The sequence below is a fragment of the Leucopleurus acutus genome (genome assembly GCF_964270905.1).
Source record: "Leucopleurus acutus genome assembly, chromosome: X".
NCBI lineage: Eukaryota > Metazoa > Chordata > Mammalia > Artiodactyla > Delphinidae > Leucopleurus > Leucopleurus acutus.
In genome coordinates this window covers 71447118-71466532 of record NC_139148.1, presented here as the reverse complement: position 1 = coordinate 71466532, position 19415 = coordinate 71447118, and the positions used below count along the sequence as shown (strand labels likewise).

General features: G+C 35.0%; 1 protein-coding gene across 1 annotated transcript in view; it reads right to left on the bottom strand.

Moving 5' to 3' along the window:
• The window catches only part of CYLC1 (cylicin 1), a gene marked incomplete at both ends in the record, with an annotated part of 134475 nt that overhangs the window by 29850 nt on the left and 85210 nt on the right, over nucleotides 1-19415 (bottom strand). The window contains 2 exon segments of the mRNA XM_082865120.1: nucleotides 18889-19303; nucleotides 19305-19415. Of these exon segments, the coding sequence (XP_082721246.1) occupies nucleotides 18889-19303; nucleotides 19305-19415 (526 nt within the window).

Below are 19415 nucleotides of genomic sequence, written 5' to 3'. Positions count from 1 at the left end.
GCAAGCATTCTTCAATATACGCAAATCAATCAATGTGATACACCATATTAACAAACTGATGGAAAGAAACCATATGATCAGCTCAGTAGACACAGAGAAGGCTTTTGGCAAAATTCAATACCCATTTATGATAAAAACACTGCAGAAAGTAGGCATAGAGAGAACTTTCCTCAACATAATAAAGGCCATATATGACAAAGCCACAGCCAACATTGTCCTCAATGGTGAAAAACTGAAACCATTTCCATTAAGATCAGGAACAATGTAAGGTTGCGCACAATCACCACTCTTATTCAATATAGTTTTGGAAGTTTTAGCCACAGCAATCAGAGAAGAAAAGGAAATATACCGAATCGAAATCAGAAAAGAAGAAGTAAATCTGTCACTGTTTGCAAAACACCTGATACTATACATAGGAAATCCTAAAGATGCTACCAGAAATCTACTAGAGCTAATTAATGAATCTGGTAAAGTAGCAGGATACAACATTAATGAACAGAAATCTCTGGCATTCCTATATAGTAATGATGATAAATCTGAATGTGAAATTAAGAAAACATTCCCATTTACCACTGCAACAAAAAGAATAAATATATAGGAATAAACCTCCCAAAGGATACAAAAGACCAGTATTCAAAAAATTATAAGACACTGATGAAAGAAATGAAATATGATACAAATAGATGGAGAGATATACCATGTTCTTGGATTGGAAGAATCAACATTGTGAAAATGACTCTACTACCCAAAGCAATCTACAGATTCAATGCAATCCCTATCAAACTACCACTGGCATTTTTCACAGAACTAGAACAAAAATTTCACAATTTCCATGGAAATACAAAAGACCCAGAATAGCCAAAGCAATCTTGAGAACGAAAAACAGAGTTGGAGGAATCAGGCTCCCTTACTTCAGACTATACTACAAAGCTACAGTAATCAAGACAGTATGGTACTGGAACAGAAACAGAAATATAGATCAATGGAACAGAATAGAAAGCCCAGAGATAAACCCATGCACATATGGTCAACTTACCTTTGATAAAGGAGGCAGGACTGCACAGTGGAGATAGGACAGCCTCTTCAATAAGTGGTGCTGGAAAAACTGGCAGGTACATGCAAATGTGTGAGGTTAGATCACTCCCTAACACCATACACAATAATAAGCTCAAAATGGATTAAAGACCTAAATGTAAGGATAGAAACTATCAAACTCTTAGAGGAAAATATAGGCAGAACAATGTATGACATAAATTACAGCAAGATCCTTTTGGACCCACCACCTAGAGAAATGGAAATAAAAACAAAAATAAACAAATGGGACCTAAGATAACTGCCAAGCTTTTGCACAGCAAAGGAAACCATAAACAAGACCAAAAGACAACCCTCAGAATGCGAGAAAATATTTGCAAATGAAGCAACTGACAAAGGATTAATCTCCAAAATTTACAAGCAGCTCATGCAGCTCAATAACAACAAAACAAAAATCCCATTCCAAAAATGGGCAGAAAAGCTAAGTAGACATTTCTCCAAAGAAGATATACAGATTGCCAACAAACACTTGAAAGAATGCTCAACATCATTAATCATTAGAGAAATGCAAATCGAAACTACAATGAGATATCATCTCTCAGCAGTCAGGATGGCCGTCATCAAAAAAGCTAGAAACAAAAATGCTGGAGAAGGTGTGGAGAAAAGGGAACACTCTTACAATGCTGGTGGGAACGTGAATTGGTACAGCCACTATGGAGAACAGTTTGGAGCTTCCTTAGAAAAGTACAAATAGAACTATCATACAACCCAGCAATCCCACTACTGGGCATATACCCTGAGAAAGCCATAATTTAAAACGAGTCATGTACCAAAATGTTCATTGCAGCTCTATTTACAATTGCCAGGATATGGAAGCAACCTAAGTGTACATCATTGGATGAATGGATAAAGAATATTTGGCATATATTCACAATGGAATATTACTCAGTCATAAAAAGAAACGAAATTGATTTATTTGTATTGAGGTGGATGGACCTAGAATCTGTCATACAGAGTGAAGTAAGTCAGAAAAAGAAAGACAAATACTGTATAGTAACACATATATATGAAATCTAAGAAAAAAAATTTCATGAAGGACCTATGGGTAAGATGGGAATGAAGACACAGGCCTACTAGAGAATGAACTTGAGGATATTGGGAGCGGGAATGGTAAGCTCTGGCAAAATGAGAAAGTGGCATGGACATATATACACTAACAAACTTAAAATAGATAGCTAGTGGGAAGCAGCCACATAGCACAGGGAGATCAGCTCAGTGCTTTGTGACCACCTAGAGGTGTAGGATAGGGAGGGTTAGAGGGAGAGAGACACAAGATGGAAGAGATTTGGGAATATATGCATATGTATAACTGATTCACTTCGTTATAAAGCAGAAACTAACACACCATTGTAAAGCAATTATACTCCAATAAAGATGTAAAAAGAAAAATAAGGATTATATGAGGTAATTATGTTCATTCAATGTCACCATCATTTCTTGAGTTCTAGTAGTTCAGTTACCTCTGCTACCTCATTAGGGGTATTCCATTCCTATTCTAACCCAATTATGAGCAGATATATTGCTTCTTTCAGCCACCATTAGAGAACACTAAACACTTCCTCCTGTGCTGTCTACACCAGTGTCAATTTATAGTTCATGTAGTTTGATTCCTCATTTTGGAGATGAAACAACAGGCCCAGAATAGGGAAGAGGTTCACTTGCCTTATTTTATCATGTTGCAACATGTGTTTTAGGAAAAATGTATATATGTAACCTAGCCCCACAGTTACTATCTGTTTAACTTCAATTTGTTTTTTGGCTGATTTCACGTAGAATAAATACTTTGAAGTGCATTCCAGTTTTATACAAATAATACCTACTTTCCTTGAATAACAACAATGAATCATCTTGTAACCTCCTTTTTTGGGGTGTTTTCTGATTATTTGGTTGGCCTTCTTTGGCCCTTAATTAATTCTAGAATTTGACAAGATGAGCTATTTAATCAAATGCTTAGTATTGAGTATAATGGCATGTTAACCTCTGTGTGCTCAGTAAATGACAATACCTGTTGGAAAATGAAATAAGCTATCAATTATCTGATTTTATTAAGCAGAGGGTGGCAGCTAAAATATAGATTGGTTTGTTTATTAACTTAAACATTTTGTACTAAATGTGTTTTTTTTTTTACCTTGTGTTCATAGAGCCTGGATGAAATTAAAATCTACATGTGTCATTATTTGAGGAATCTTGATAAGGTTGGGGCTCCTTCAATATGCATAATACAATATCAGATACTATACTAGGTATTTTATATAGTTCTTTTCCCTGTAGAATGTCCTGTTAATGTCCCATTTTGCATTGAGGAAAATGATGCTCCAAATGATTAAGAAAGTTCCTCAAAAGTATCCTGCTACTAAGTGGTAGAGTAAGGATTCAAATCAAATCTGTCTTACTCCAAAGCTGTAGTAGCAGCCATTAAATTATACAACATATATGACACTTCCTATTTTCAAACTGCTTTAGTTCTTTGGGGAGAGATTAGGAAATCTCCTTTGTTTACACATTTCAGTATAGTAAAACTTCATTTATTGCAATGCTCAGAGTTTTGGAGTTGTTGACAGTTTATTATTTACTGAGGACTAGTTTTTAATTTTTTAACCCCTGTTGAAAACTACCTTATGGATAAGATAATTTCTGCCAATATAGAAATCCAAGAATAAATAAAAGAAATTACAGATACATTTGATTATATAAAAATTTAAAAAATTGCACAGCAAAATAAACCATAAAAAATTAATAGACATGTGAGAATTGTGGACAATCCAACAAAGAAGACAGATAAAGAATTAACTTCCAAGTATACAAAGGGTCTTTCATAAATTGACAAAAAAATTATAAATAACTGATGATAAAAATGAACAAAGAATACAAAGGAATGATTCTTAAATGATTAAACCCAAGGTGACACAAAACATTCAAAGGATGTTCAAACTCAATTGTTGTCAGGGAAATGCAAATAAAAGTATCAATGATATAATTTTGTATCCATTGGAGTGTCAAAAGGAAGAACTATTGCTGACTGGGATGCAGAGAAGTATATAATATTATTTACTGCCTTTAAATAAAGCAATAACAAAACCTCACTCTCTCTCATGTTTTCTACACCACTCCTCCCATCCTCCAATCCCCTTCACCACATGTGGATGTGTTTGTGTGTGTGTGTGTGTGTGTGTGTGTGTGTGTGTGTGTGTGTGTTTGAAGGTTTGATACAGTACAGTGACTCAGAGAAATGTATGGAATGATACATAGTAGACTGTTGATAAATGTCATTTAGGGAGGAGATAAAAAGTAACAATGGATGGGAGTAGAAATGGGGAGTGGGGAGAAAGCAAAATTACAGGACTGAAGTAAAACAAATCTGGAATGTATAATATCCCATCATGTAAAATTATATGTGTTTTCATAAGTAAGTTGGAAATAAAAACAAGAGTGTTAGATATATGTCTACTGAATTTTAAGGATGACCAGGGTATCATCAAGTGATAAAGTAACATATATAGTACTGCATATGTGTGATTTTATTTCAGTCAAAACAATTTATCTATCTATCTGCTTACTTATGCTTGTAAGTAGAAGATGATGTAAATGAAAAAAGGACACGAGGTTGCTAACACTGGTTACCACAAGAGGATAGAAATGTAGGGACATTTGGAGTGGAGGAATGGGCATGAGGATATAAATGATTTTCTTTATATATTTTGTATTACTCTGGTTGTAATAATAAATACGTATTAATTTTGTTACTAAAAATACATATAAAGGAAAGTTAACCATACAGAAAGAAAATCAGTAAGAAAACATTGGCTTTAAATGACACATTAGACAAGATGAACTTTATACTGAGCATTTCATGCAAAAGTAATGAAATACACATCATTCTCAAGTGCACATGGAACGTTCTAAAGTATAGATCATGTTAGGCCACAAAGCAAGTCTTAATAAGTCTAAGAAGAAGGAATTTATATCAAACATATTTTCCCACCACAGTGGCATGAAAATAGAAATAAATTACAAGAAGAAAACTGGAAAAAATGACAGATATGTGGAGCTTAAACAACATGCTACTGAAAAAAATGAATGTTTCAAAGAAGAAATAAAAATATACCTTAAGGCAAATGAAAATGGAATTACAAGTTATCAAGTAATATGGAATGCAGCTAAAGAAGTCTTAAGGAGGAAGTTCATCATGATAAATGCTTGCCTCAAGAAACAAGAAAAAATTTAAATAAGCAAACTAACTTTACACCTCAAGGAACTAGAAAAAGCAAAACAAACTAAGCCCAAAGTTAGAAGAGAGAAGGTAGTAAGAAAGATTAGAGCAGAAATAATAAATGAAATAAAGCCTAAAAGGCCAATAGAAGAGATCAGTGAAACTAAGAGTTGGTTCTCTAAAAAATTAAAAAGATAAACAAATCTTTAGTAAAATCACCAAGAAGAAAAGGGAGACGATTCATATAAATAAAATTAGACAAGTATGAGGAGACATTATAACAGATAGAATAGAAATACAAATGATCATGAGACTACTATAAACAATTATACACCAAAAAATTGTACAACTTAGAAGAAATAGATAAACCCTAAAACAATATGACATACCAAGACTGAATGAAGAAATAGAAAATCTGAACAGACAGATTACTAGTAAGCAGATTGAACCAGTAATTTAAAACTTCCCAAAAAACAAAAGTTCAAGACCAGATGGCTTCACTGGTGACTTCAACCAAATATTTAAAGGATAATTAATACAAATCCTTCTCAAACTCTTTCAAAAATTAGAAGAGGAATTAACACTGCCAAACTCATTTATGAGGCCAGCATTACTCTGATACTGAAACCACACAAAAACACCGCAAGGAAAAAAAAGGATCAATATCCCTGAGGAACATAGATGCAAAAATCCTCCATAAAATATTAGCAAACTGAATTCAACAATACATTTAAAGGATCATACACAATGATTAAGTGGCATTTATTCCAGGGATGGATGGATGGTTCAATATCTGCAAATCAATATGTTATATCACATTCATAAAATGAAGCATAAAAACATATGACCATCTCAATAGATGTAGAAAAATCATTTGCAAGATTCAACATTTATTTATAATAAAAACTCTCAAAATGTTACATAAGGAATATACATCAGCATAATAAAAGTCATATATGAAAAACCCACAGCTAACATCATATTCAATGATATAAAACTGAAAGCTATTTCTATGAGATCAGGAACAAGAAAAGAATGCCCACTCCACCACTTATATTCAATGTAGCATTGGATGTCCTAATCAGAGAAGTTAGGCAAGAAGAGGAAATAAAAAACGTCCAAGTCAGAAAAGAAAAGAAACTGTAACTATTTGGAGATGACTTGATACTACAAATGGAAAAACTTAAAGATTGCACCCAAAATGGTGAGAACTAACAAATACATTCAGTAAAGCTGCAGGATATAAAATCAATAAACAAAAATCTGATGTGCTTTTCTACACTAACAATGAACTAACAGAAAGAGAAATTAAGAAAACAATTCCATTTATATTTGCATCAAGAAGAATAAAGTACCTAGAAATAAATTAACCAGGAGATGAAAGACCTGTTCACTGAAAACCACAAGTCATTGATAAAAGAAATTGAAAAAGACACAAATAAATGAAGAGCTATTCCATGTTTATGTATTGAAAGAATTAATATTGTTGAAATGTCTGCACTCCCCAAAGCAATCTACAGATACAAATCAATATCAAATTTCCAATGGCATTTTTAACAGAATAAAACTAAAAATCCTAAAATTTGTATGGAACCATAAAAGACACCAAGTAACCAAAGTAGTCTTGAGGAAGAACAAAGCTGGAGGCACCATATTCTTTGATTTAAAACGATATTACAAAACTATAGCAATCAAAACAGTATAGTTTTGGCATAAAAACAGACACTTAGATCAATGGTACAGAATAGAGAACCCAGAAATAAACCCACCCAGATACAGTCAATTTATTTACAACAAATGAGCCAAGAATATACAATGAGGAAATGACAGTCTTCAATAAATTGTGTTGAGAAAAGGGAAGAGCCAAATGCAAAATAATGAAAGTGTACTATATTTTATACCATACACAAAAATTTACTCAAGACAAATCAATGATTTGAACATAAGACCTGAAATCATAAGATTCCTAGAAGTGAATACAGGCAGTAAGATTCTTGAAATAAGTCAGTGATAATTTTTTGGATTTGACACGAACAGCAAAGGCAACAAAAACAAAACTAAGCAGGTGGGACTAGATCAAACTAAAAAGCTTTTGCATAGAAAAAAAACTATTAACAAAATGAAAAGACAAACCTACAGAATGGGAGAAAATATTTGTAAATTGTATATCTGATAAGTGGTTAATATTCAAAATATGTAAATAACACATAAAACTCAAAAGGAAAATAAACAATTCAATTAAAACATGGACAGAGGATCTGAATAGTCGTTTTCCCAAAGAAGGCATATTGATGACCAACAGGTACATGAAAATGTGCTCACTATCACTAATCATCAGGTAATTGCAAATCAAAACCACAGTGATATATTGCCTCACATCTATTAGAATGGTTATTATCAACAAGACAAGAAAAAATTGTTGATGAGGACTGGGGAAAAGGGAAACCTTGTGCACTATTGGTAGGAATGTAAATTAGTGTAGTCACTAGGGAAAACTGTATGCAGGTTTTTCAAAAAGTTAAAAATAGAACTACCATATAATCCAGCGATCCCACTTCTGGTTAATCAGAAGAAAATGAAAACACTAACTCAAAAGAATATTTGCACACTCATGTTTATTGCAGTATTATTTACAATAGGAAAGATATGAAAACAACATGAGTATCTATCAATGGATGAATAAAGAAGTTGCAGAATATATATTCATACCTATATATGTATGTGTGTGTGTGTGTGTGTGTGTGTGTGTATATATATATATATATACAATGTAAAAGTATTCAGCCATAAAAAAGAAGGAATTTGTGAGACATTCAAGATGGCAGAGGAGTAAGACGTGGAGATCAACTTCCTCCCCACAAATACATCAAAAATACATCTACATGTGGAGCAAATCCTACAGAACACATACTCAATGCTAGCAAAACACCTCAGACTTCCCAAAAGGCAAGAAAATCCCTATGTACCTGGTAGGGAAAAAGAAAAAATAGAGACAAAAGGATAGGGATGGGACCTGCACACTAGGAAAACCCTTCACTTGCTGAAATGGGGGGTGGGTGGGAGGGAAGCTTCAGAGCCACGGAGGAGTGCTCAGCAACAGTGGTGCAGAGAGCAAGGAGGAGAGATTCCCACACAGAGGATTGGTGCTGACCAGCACTCACCAGCCTGAGAGGCTTGTCTGCTCACCCATGGGTGTGGGTGGGGACTTGGAGCTGAGGCTCGAGCTTTGGAGATCAGATCCCAGGGAGAGGACTAGGGTTGGCTATGTGAACACAGCCTGGAGGAGGCTAATGCACAACAGGTAGCTGGGCGGGAGTCCGGGAAAAACTCTGGACCTGGCTAAGAGGCAAGAAACCATTGTTTCGGGGTGCACGAGGAGAGGAGACTCCTCCCCTGTCTGCCCACAGAAGGCAGAGCACTGCCTAAATGAGCTCCAGAGATGGGAGCAAGCTGCGGCTATCTGATCAGACCACAGAGACAGGCATAAAAAGCTAACACTGCAGCTGCAGCCACCAAGAATCCTGTGTACAAGCACAGGTCACTATCCACAACCTCCTCTGGGAGTCTGTGCAGCACACAACTGCGTGGGCAGTGTGATCAAGGGACACTTCTCCAGGAGAAAAAATAGAGTGACTCAGACTGTTGAAATGTCTTGCGGGTCTCTACCATAACTACAGTACCTTTCCCTCCCCCTGGCCTGAGTGAGCCAGAGCCCTAATCAGTTGCTGATTTAACCACTTCCTGTCTGGGCAGGAACAGATACCTGAGGGTGACCTACACACAGGGGTGTGGCCAAAACCAAAGTTGAACTCCAGAAGCTGTGAGAACAAAGAAGAGAAATAGAAATTTCTCCATGCAGCCTCAGGAGCAGCAGATTAAATCCCCACAATCAGCTTGATGTACACTGAATCTGGGGAATACATGAATAGAAAAAGAATCATCCCAAAATTGAGGAGGTGGACTTTGGGAGCAACTGTATACTTGGGGTTGCTGTCTGCAAATGATTTGTTTCTGATTTTTACATTTATCTTAGTATAGTTTTGAGCGCTTGTTATCATTGGCATATTTGTTTATTGGTTTGGTTGCTTTGGTTTTTAAATTATTATTATTTTCTTAAATTTGAATTATTATTTTTATTATTATTTATTTTCTTTGCCTTTTTTCTCCCTTGTCTTCTGAGCTGTCTGGCTGACAGGGTCCTTGTGTTCCGCCCTGGTGTCAGGCCTGACCTCCTGAAGTGTGAGAGGCAAGTTCAGGACATTGGAACACCAGAGACCTTCCAGAGCACATACTATCAATCAGTGAGAGCTCTCCCAGAGGTATCCATCTCAACGTTAAGACCCAGCTAAACCAAATGGCCAGGAGAGTCCAGTGCTGGATGTCCAATGCCAAACAACCTGCAAGACAGGAACACAACCCCACCCATTACCAGAGAGGCAGCCTAAAATCACACTAAGTTCACAGACAGCCCAAAACACACCACTGGACGTGGTACTGCCCACTAGAAAGAAAAGATCCAGTCCCACCCAACAGAACACAGGCACCAGTCCCCTCCATCAGGAAACTGACAAAAGCCATTGAATCAACCTCACCCACTGGGGGGAAAACACCAAAAATAATGGGAACTACAAACCTGAAGCCTGCTAAAAGGAGACCATAAACACAGTAAATTAAGCAAAGTGAGAATAGAGAGAAACACACAGCAGATGAAGGAGCAAGGTAAAAACCCAGAAGACCAAACAAATGAAGAGAAAATAGGCAGTCTACCTGAAAAAGAATTCAGAGTGATGATTGTAAAGACGATCCATGATCTTGGAAATAGAATGGAGAATATACAAGAAACATGTAACAAGAACCCAGAAGAACAAAAGAGCAAACAAACAATGAAGAACAACACGATAAATGAAATTAAAAATTCTCTAGAAGGAATCAATAGCAGAATAACTGGTAAAAAACGTATAAGTAACATGGAAGATAAAATAGGGGAAATAACTGCTGCAGAGCAGATTAAAGAAGAAAGAATGAAAAGAATTAGGAACTGTCTCAGAGACCACAGGGACAACATTAAAGGCTCAAATATTCGAATTATAGGGGTCCCAGGAGAAGAAGAGGAAAAGAAAGTGTTCAGAAAATATTTGAAGAGATTATAGTTGAAAACTTCTCTAACATGGGAAAGGAAGTAATCAGTCAAGTCCAGGAAGTGCAGAAAGTCCCATACAGGATAAATCCAAGGAGAAACATGCCAAGACATATCATTAAAACTATCAAAAATTAAATAAAAAGAAAAAATATTAAAAGCAACAGGGGAAAAGCAACAAATAACATACAAGGAATCCCCATAAGGTTAACAGCTGAAGCTTCAGCAGAAACTCTGCAAGCCAGAAAGGAGTGGCAAGACACATTTAAAGTGATGAAAGGGAAAAACCTACAACCAAGATTACCCTAGCCAGCAAGGATATAATTCAGATTCAATGGAGAAATTAAAACGTTAACAGAGGAGCAAATTTAAGAGAATTCAGCACTAACAAATCAGCTCTAAAACAAATACAAAAGGAACTTCTCTAGGCAGGAAACACAAGAGAAGGAAGAGACCTACAAAAACAAACCCAAAACAATTAAGAAAATGGTAATAGAAACATAAATATTGATAATTACCTTAAATTTAAATGGATTAAATGTTCCAACCGAAAGACACAGGCTTGCTGAATGTTTACAAAAACAAGACCCATACACGCTGTCTACAAGAGACACACTTCAGACCTTGGGACACAAACAGACTGAAACTGAGGAGATGGAAAATGTTATTCCATGCAAATGGAAACCAAAAGAAAGCTGAAGTGGCAATTCTCATATTAGACACAATAGACTTTAAAATAAAGTCTATTACAAGAGTCAAGGTATGACACTACAAAATTATCAGGGGATCAATCCAAGAAGAAGACAATGATTGTAAATATTTATGCACCCAAAATAGGAAAACCTCAATACATAAGGCAAATGCAAACAGCCATAAAAGGGGAAATCAACATTAACACAGAAATAGTAGGGGACTTTGAACCCCATTTTTAACACTGAACAGATCATCCAAACTGAAAATAAATAAGGAAACACAAGCTTTCAATGACACATTAAACAAGATGGACTTAATTGATATTTATAGAACATTCTATCCAAAAATAACAGAATACACTTTCGTCTCACGTGCTCATGGAACATACTCCAGAATAGATCATATCTTGGGTGACAAATCAAGCCTTGGTAAATTTAAGAAAATTGAAATCATATCAAGTACCTTTTCCAACCACAACGCTATGAGACTAGATATCAATTACAGGAAAAAAATCTGTAAAAAATATAAACACATGGAGGCTAAAAAATACATTACTTAATAACCAAGAGAACACTGAAGAAATCAAAGAGGAAATAAAAAATACATAGAAAAAAAGACAAAGAAAACATGACAACCCAAAACCTATGGGATGCAGCAAAAGCTGTTCTAAGAGGGAAGATTATAGCAATACCATCCTACTTCAAGAAACAAAAAACATCTCAAATAAACAACCTAACCTTACACCTAAAACAATTAGGGAAAGAAGAACAAAAATCCCCAAAGTTAGCAGAAGGAAAGAAATCATAAACATCAGATGAGGAATAAATGAAAAAGAAATGAAACAATAGCAAACATCAATAAAACTAAAAGCTGGATTTTAGAGAAGGTAAACAAAATAGATAAACCATTAGCCAGACTCATCAAGAAAAAAAGGGAGAACACTCAAATAAATAGAAATAGAAATGAAAAAGGAGAAGTAACAACTGACACTTCAGAAATACAAAGGATCAGGAGAGATTACTACAAGCAACTATATGCCAATAAAATGGACAACTTGGAAGAAATGGACAAATTCTTAGTAAAGCACAACCTTCTGAGACTGAACCAGGAAGAAATAGGACATATAAACAGATGAAACCCAAGCACTGAAATTGAAACTGTGCTTAAAAATCTTCCAACAAACAAAAGCCCAGGAAAAGATGGCTTCACAAGCGAATTCTATCAAACATTTAGAGAAGAGCTAACACCTATACTTCTCAAACTCTTGCACAATATAACAGAGAAAGGAACACTCCCAAACACATTCTACAATGCTACTATCACCCTGATAAGAAAACCAGAAAATGATGTCACAGAGAAAGAAAATTACAGTCCAATATCACTAATGAACTTAGATGCAAAAATCCTCAACAAAATTCTAGCAAAAAAATCCAACAGCACATTAAAAGGATCATACACCATGATCAAGTGGGGTTTATCCCAAGAATGCAATGATTCTTCTGTATATGCAAATCAATTAATATGAAACACTATATTAACAAACTGAAGAATAAAAACCATATGATCATCTCAATAGATGCAGAAAAAGCTTTGACAAAATTCAACACCCATATATGATTAAAAAAACCCTCCAGAAAGTAGACATAGAGGGAACTAATCTCAGCGTAATAAAGGCCATACATGACAAACACACAGCCAACATTGTCCTCAGTGGTGCAAAACTGAAACCACTTTCACTAAGATCAGGAACAAGACAAGGTTGCCCACCCTCACCACTATTATTCAAAATTGTTTTGGAAGTATTAGCCACAGCAATCAGAAAGAAAAAGAAATAAAGGTAATCCAAATCAGAAAAGAAGTAAAGCTGTCACTGTTTTCAGATGCCATGATATTTTACATACAGAATCCTAAGGATGCTAACAGAAAACTCCTGTAGCTAATCAATAAATTTGGTAAAGTAGCAGGATACAAAATTAATGCATGGAAATCTCTGGCATTCCTATACATTAATGATGAAAAATCTGAAAAGAATTTAAGGAAACGCTCACATTTACTATTGCAACAAAAAGAATAAAATACCTAGGAATAAACATATCGAAGGAGACAAAAGACCTGTAGGCAGAAAAGTATAAGACAGTGATGAAAGAAATTAAAGATGATACAAACAGATGGAGAGATATACCATGTTTTTGGGTTGGAAGAATCAACATTGTGAAAATGACTCTACTACACAAAGCAGTCTACAGATTCAATGCAATCCCTATGAAACTACCACTGGCATTTTTCACAGACCTAGAAAAAATCTTTCACTCTTTGTATGGAAACACAAAAGACCCTGATTAGCCAAAGCAATCTTGAGAAAGAAAAATGGAGCTGGAGGAATCAGGCTCCCTGACTTCAGACTATACTACAAAGTTACTGTAATCAGGTCAGTATGGTACTGGCAGAAAAAACAGAAATATAGATCAATGGATCAGGATAGAAAGCCCAAAGATAAACTCACACACATATGGTCACCTTATTTTTGATAAAGGAGTCAAGAATTTACAGTGTAAAAATGAACGCCTCTTCAGTAATTGGTGCTGGGAAAACTGGACATCTATATATAAAAGAATGAAATTAGAACACTCCCTAACACCATACACAAAAATAAACTCAAAATGGATTAAAGACCTAAATGTAAGGCCAGACACCATCAAACTCTTAGAGGAAAACATAGGCAGAACACTTTGACATAAATCTCAGCAAGATCCTTTTTGACCCACCTCCTAGAGAAATGGAAATAAAAACAAAAATAAACAGATGGAATCTAATGAAACTTAAAAGGGTTTGCACAGCAAAGGAAACCATAAAGAAGACCAAAAGACAACCCTCAGAATGGGAGAAAATATTTGCAAATGAAGCAACTGAAAAAGGATTAATCTCCAGAATTTACAAGTAGCTCATGCAGCTCAGTATCAAAAAACCCCAAAAACCCAATCCAAAAATGTACAGAAGACCTAAATAGACATTTCTCCAAAGAAGATACACAGATTGCCAACAAACACATGAAAGGATGCTCAACATCACTAATCATTAGAGAAATGCAAATCAAAGCTACAATGAGGTATCACCTCACACCAGTCAGAATGGCCATCATCAAAAATCTACTAACAGTAAATGCTGGAGAGTGTGTGGAAGAAACAGAACCCTCCTACACTGTTGGTGGAATGTAAATTCGTACAAGCATTATGGAGAACACTATGGAAGTTCCTTAAGAAACTAAATATAGAACTATCATATGATCCAGCAATCGTACTCCTAGGCATATACCTAAGGAAAACCCTAATTCGAAAAGATACATGCACTCCAATGTTCATTGTAGCACTATTTACAATAGCCAGGACGTGGAAGCAACTGAAATATCCATCGATAGAGGAATGTATTAAGAATATGTGGTACATATATACTATGGATATATCTCAGCAATTAAAAAGAACAAAATAATGCAATTTGCAGCAAGATGGATGGACCTAGAGGTTTTCATACTGAGTGAAGTAAGTCAGAAAGAGGACAAGTATATGATATCACTTATCTGTGGAATCTACAAAAATGGTACAAATGAACTCATTTACCAAACAGAAATAGAGTTACAGATGTAAAAAAGAAACTTTTGGTTACCAGGGGGGAAAGTGGGGAGAGGGATAAATTGGGAAATTGCGATTTACATATACACACTACTATATATAGAATAGATACCTAATAAGGACCTACTGTATAGCACAGGGCACTCTACTCAATACTCTGTAATGACCTATATGGGAAAAGAATCTAAAAGAGTGGATATTTGTATATGTATAACTGATTCACTTTGCTGTACACCTGAAACTTACACAACATTGTAAATAAACTATACTCTAAGAAAAATTATTAAAAAAGGAAAAAGACAAATACTGTATGATCTCAGTTATATGCAGGAATTTTTTTTAAAAAAATGAAAACAAAAAACTGAATTACAGAAAATGGATTGGTTTTTGTCAGATGTGGAGAGGCTAGGGAGTGGACAAAATGGGTCAAAATGGTTAAAAAGTACAAACTTCCAGTTATGAAATGAATAAGTCATGGAGATACAATGTACAGCAGGGTCACTGTAGTCAATAATACTGTATGTATATTTGACAATGCTAAGAGAGTACATTTTAAAAGTTTTCATCACACAAAAAAGTATTTTGTAACTATTCATGGTGATGGAGGTTAAATAGACTTGTTGTGGTAATAATTTCTACAACTATACAAATATCGAATCATTATGTTGTATATCTGAAACTAATATAGTGGTGTATGTCAATTATATCTAAATAAAATTAGAAAGAAAAAAATTAGAATGGAAAACAAAACACTCTAAATTAAGACTAGTTTTCTACTCCAGTAAGTGTAATATAAAGAATTCTTCATTCATAGTTGAGGAGCATGTCAAGCTTTACAAACATAATTCAAATATGAATTATTTTAATCCAGAACAGAGCTGGCCCTGAAAAAAAGCACTAGCCTTACTTTTGTGTTGCTGTGAAAATCAGTAGGACTCCAGTCAGAGGAATAAGGGCATGGTTTTTCAAACTTATACTACAAAAGACCTAAGATGCATTAACACAGTATGGTCATAAATATCTCACTCAAAAGTGAGAAGTATACATATATTTTCTTTTCAGACATCAATTAGAATGTAACTTGCACTATTGTGATTTCTCCCCTTCCAAAATGCCTGTTGTTTATTCATTTTAGTCTAATATTGCTAGAGTAAGAATGCCTGGAAAAATGGATGTCAGAAAGTCCACGAGTGTGATAGGATCTGCAGCTCTTTTAGAGAGATCAAATTCTTAACCAATCGAATGCAGTCCAGGTGCTGCTTTTGAACTGCGGATACAGAAATGAAAATACAGATCAGGCTCACTGTTGCATGGAGCCTGAATTCTAATGGTGAATATAACTAATAAACACATGAATAAATATAGAATTTTATATAAAGATACATTCTATGAAGAAATATAAGGTAGGATTCAGGTTAGAAGAGTGACTAGACAATTGTTGTGGGAGGGGATAACATAGGATATAGTAATCAGGAAAGCCTTCTCTAAAGAGATAATATTTATGCTGAAAAACTAAATGATGAGAAGGAGTAGTTATACAAAGATCTGGGGAGAAGCATTCCAAGCAGAGGGAACAGCACATGCAAAATCTTGGCAAGAAAATAATCTTGGTGTGTATGAGAAACAAAAAGAATGTGGTTTGGCTAGATCATAAAATAAAATGGAAAATTGGTTCAAGATGAGGGTGGAAAATAGGCAGGAGCTGGAATAATATATGCAGTGAAAGGTAGGGTAAGCAGCCTTGGTTTATTCTGAATATAATGGGAAACCACGAGAGTGTTTTAAGCAGTGGAGTGTAGAAGTAGCAAGGCTAGCTAGGAACTCTTGCAGTATTCCAGCAAAGATTATGATGATGATTGGGACCATTTAGGTGGTAGTGATTGAGAAGGTAGGAGTGGACTGATTCAGGATACATTTTGGAGATAAGGTAGACAAGTCTTACTGATTGATTACATGTGGGGAATGAGGAAAAGAGCAGAATCATATATGATATCCAGATTTTAAAAGATTAAATGGGTGTATCACAATGCCATTTATTAAGATGGAGAATACTGGGGAGGAATAGGTTTGGGGATGGGTTAAGAGTATTATTGAGATATATTAAGCCTGAGATGTCTAGTAGGCTCTACACTGAAATTTTCAAGTAGGCAATTAGATATAAGAATTTGGAACTGTTTGGAAAGACCAAAGTTGGATATATTAATTTTGGAGTTATCAATACATAGATGATATTTAAAACTGTTGAATGAGATGAACTTATGAAGGAGAATTTTAGATAGAGAAGTTCCAGGACCAAGTCTTAGATCATTCCGACATTAAAGGTGAGGAAGAGTAGGATACAATAAAGGTGGCGAAAAGCTACCAGTAAGTAGAAAGAACAGGAGAGCATAGAGTCAAGTAAAGTGTTTTTAGAAAGAAGAAGTGGTGGGTTTAAATGCTGCTGGACTATAGAATAACATGAGGAGAGAAGAGAGACCAGTATATGTGAATACAAGAAGGTATTTGGTAATTCTGAAAAGAGCAGTTTTAGTGAAATAGTAGGTATGGAAGAGCATAAATAGATGGTAGCTATGCACATGGAAGTTTATTAAAGAGACTTGGTGTGAATATATACAAGGCCAGAACATACCCTGAAAGTTCTTTTTTACAGTTAAAATTAATCATCGGTCCAAAGAATTTTGTTGTATTGTTTTCTTGTATTTTACTTATTTTTCATAAAAACTGCTTTTGGAAAAGAGTTCAGCTTTTTGAGTGTCCCTTTTTCTCGTTTATCTTAAAAATTATCCACCAACATATTTTCATTCCTTATAAATCTTGCTCTTGTGACTATCCACCCATTGACTTAACCTCTAAGACTGAACTTTAAATAATGGAGTCATTACTCAGCTTTGAGTGTCAAAGCTGACATTTTGAATTCACCAGGAGAAAAATGGACTTAAAAACCAAGCTTTCTGAGAGAGATAAAAGGAATTTATAAATCCCTCCCACAAATGGAAAATATATGAAGAGCAAATGGAGGTCAATATATAAGGTTTTATTATAAACAAAGGATAGAAAAAACTTGGAATACAAGGTAAAGGGAGATTCTCACCAATCCAGAAGAGGAAATAGAAGTTCTCTGAGAGGGAAAAACAAAAATAGGGGGACAGGGAGGAAGAGGAGAAAGGGCGGGAAAAAATTAATTAAGTATAAAGCTCAAGGTCGAGACCCAGTCATATCTACAGATGTTCTGAATTTAGCAGCACAGAGAGCATCAGACCTACCATGCTGAGAATAGACAATTAACACTGTGCAAAAGTAGAGGAAACACAGACTTATTCCCAGAAACCATGCAAATGAATTACACTTCAACCAAAGATCAGAGAGCCAAAAAGGGAGGACAACAATGGGAAGAGCAGCCCTTCCATCCAAAATGAGATGTCTAACTAAGCTTCCCCTTACAGCCAGGTTTTGAAGGAAGGGGGATTGAAAGTGAGATCTTCTAAAGGAGAGAAATAGAAACTTTAAATTTACAGAGTATTTACCTCCAAAGAGATTGGATTGACCTTGAAGAGACTGCTATAAACCAGAGAAAATCTAGTTACTTCCAGCAAGTTAACATTTTCCCCCTAATTATCAGTAAGAAAAACCGCTCATAAAGATATGGATTAAATAATTAAATATGGTTTTTGCATATCTGAATCCTAGTAGACTATGTTTCTATCTTGCTGTGTCTGAATTTGGTTGAGTTTTTACTATATGCAACAACTGCCTAGGAAATGTCTTTATTTCTCACTAAAATCTGTCCTTTAGAATTTTTAGTCATTTTCCTTTTGGTTCTTTCATAAGTATAGAACAGTTAATCACTTTTGTAATATGACTTTTTAAAAATAATTATAAATATTTTCTTAAATCACAAGCCAGTTCTCTCTGCTCCAGTCTAAATATTATTTTTAACTTTTTGACATTTGTTTCGCAAATCTTTTGAGTCCTTTGGAAGTACTCTTCATCTTTCTCATCTGTGAGCCCCAAACTTGTCAGTATTCCAGGAAAATGGAACTATTCTTCAGAGAACATATAAACTCAAAATTTAAAACTATCTTTCATTTTTAATCCAATTTTCTCTAAAAATAAAACAGGAGTAATCATACCAAAGGAGCATATCTTGGTTTTGGAGGTGGAGGAGGATTCTGGCACCCACAGAGACGTTTGGCCTTAGGTGATGGCAGTAAAGTCTCACAAGGAAGTAGTGGTGGTCTTTCTCTTGATGGAGGAACTCTACCTGTACCTACTTTTTTCCCTTTTTCTTTGAATGTAGTCCTTTTGGATGGCATTTTGAAATTTCTCTTTGGTTCCAGTGCTTCCTTCTTTGAATCTGTAGATGTGGCATCTGATTCATCAACTATCCTTTTAGGCCTAAGTTTATATAGTGACTCTTCAGATTCAGCATCTGAACTTTTCAATGTTTCAGGCTTCTTTAGGTTTTTCTCGGAAGACACATCAGATTCAGCATCACTAGACTCTAGGTCCTTCTTTGCATCCTTCTTTTTTGCATCTTTTTTGAATCTTTCTTAACCTTCTTTTAATCCTCTTGTCCGTCTTTGATTCCCAATCAGACTTGGTTTCAGTAGACTCTTCAGACTTCATTGCAGACTTCCTTTTGTCATCTTTCTTTGAA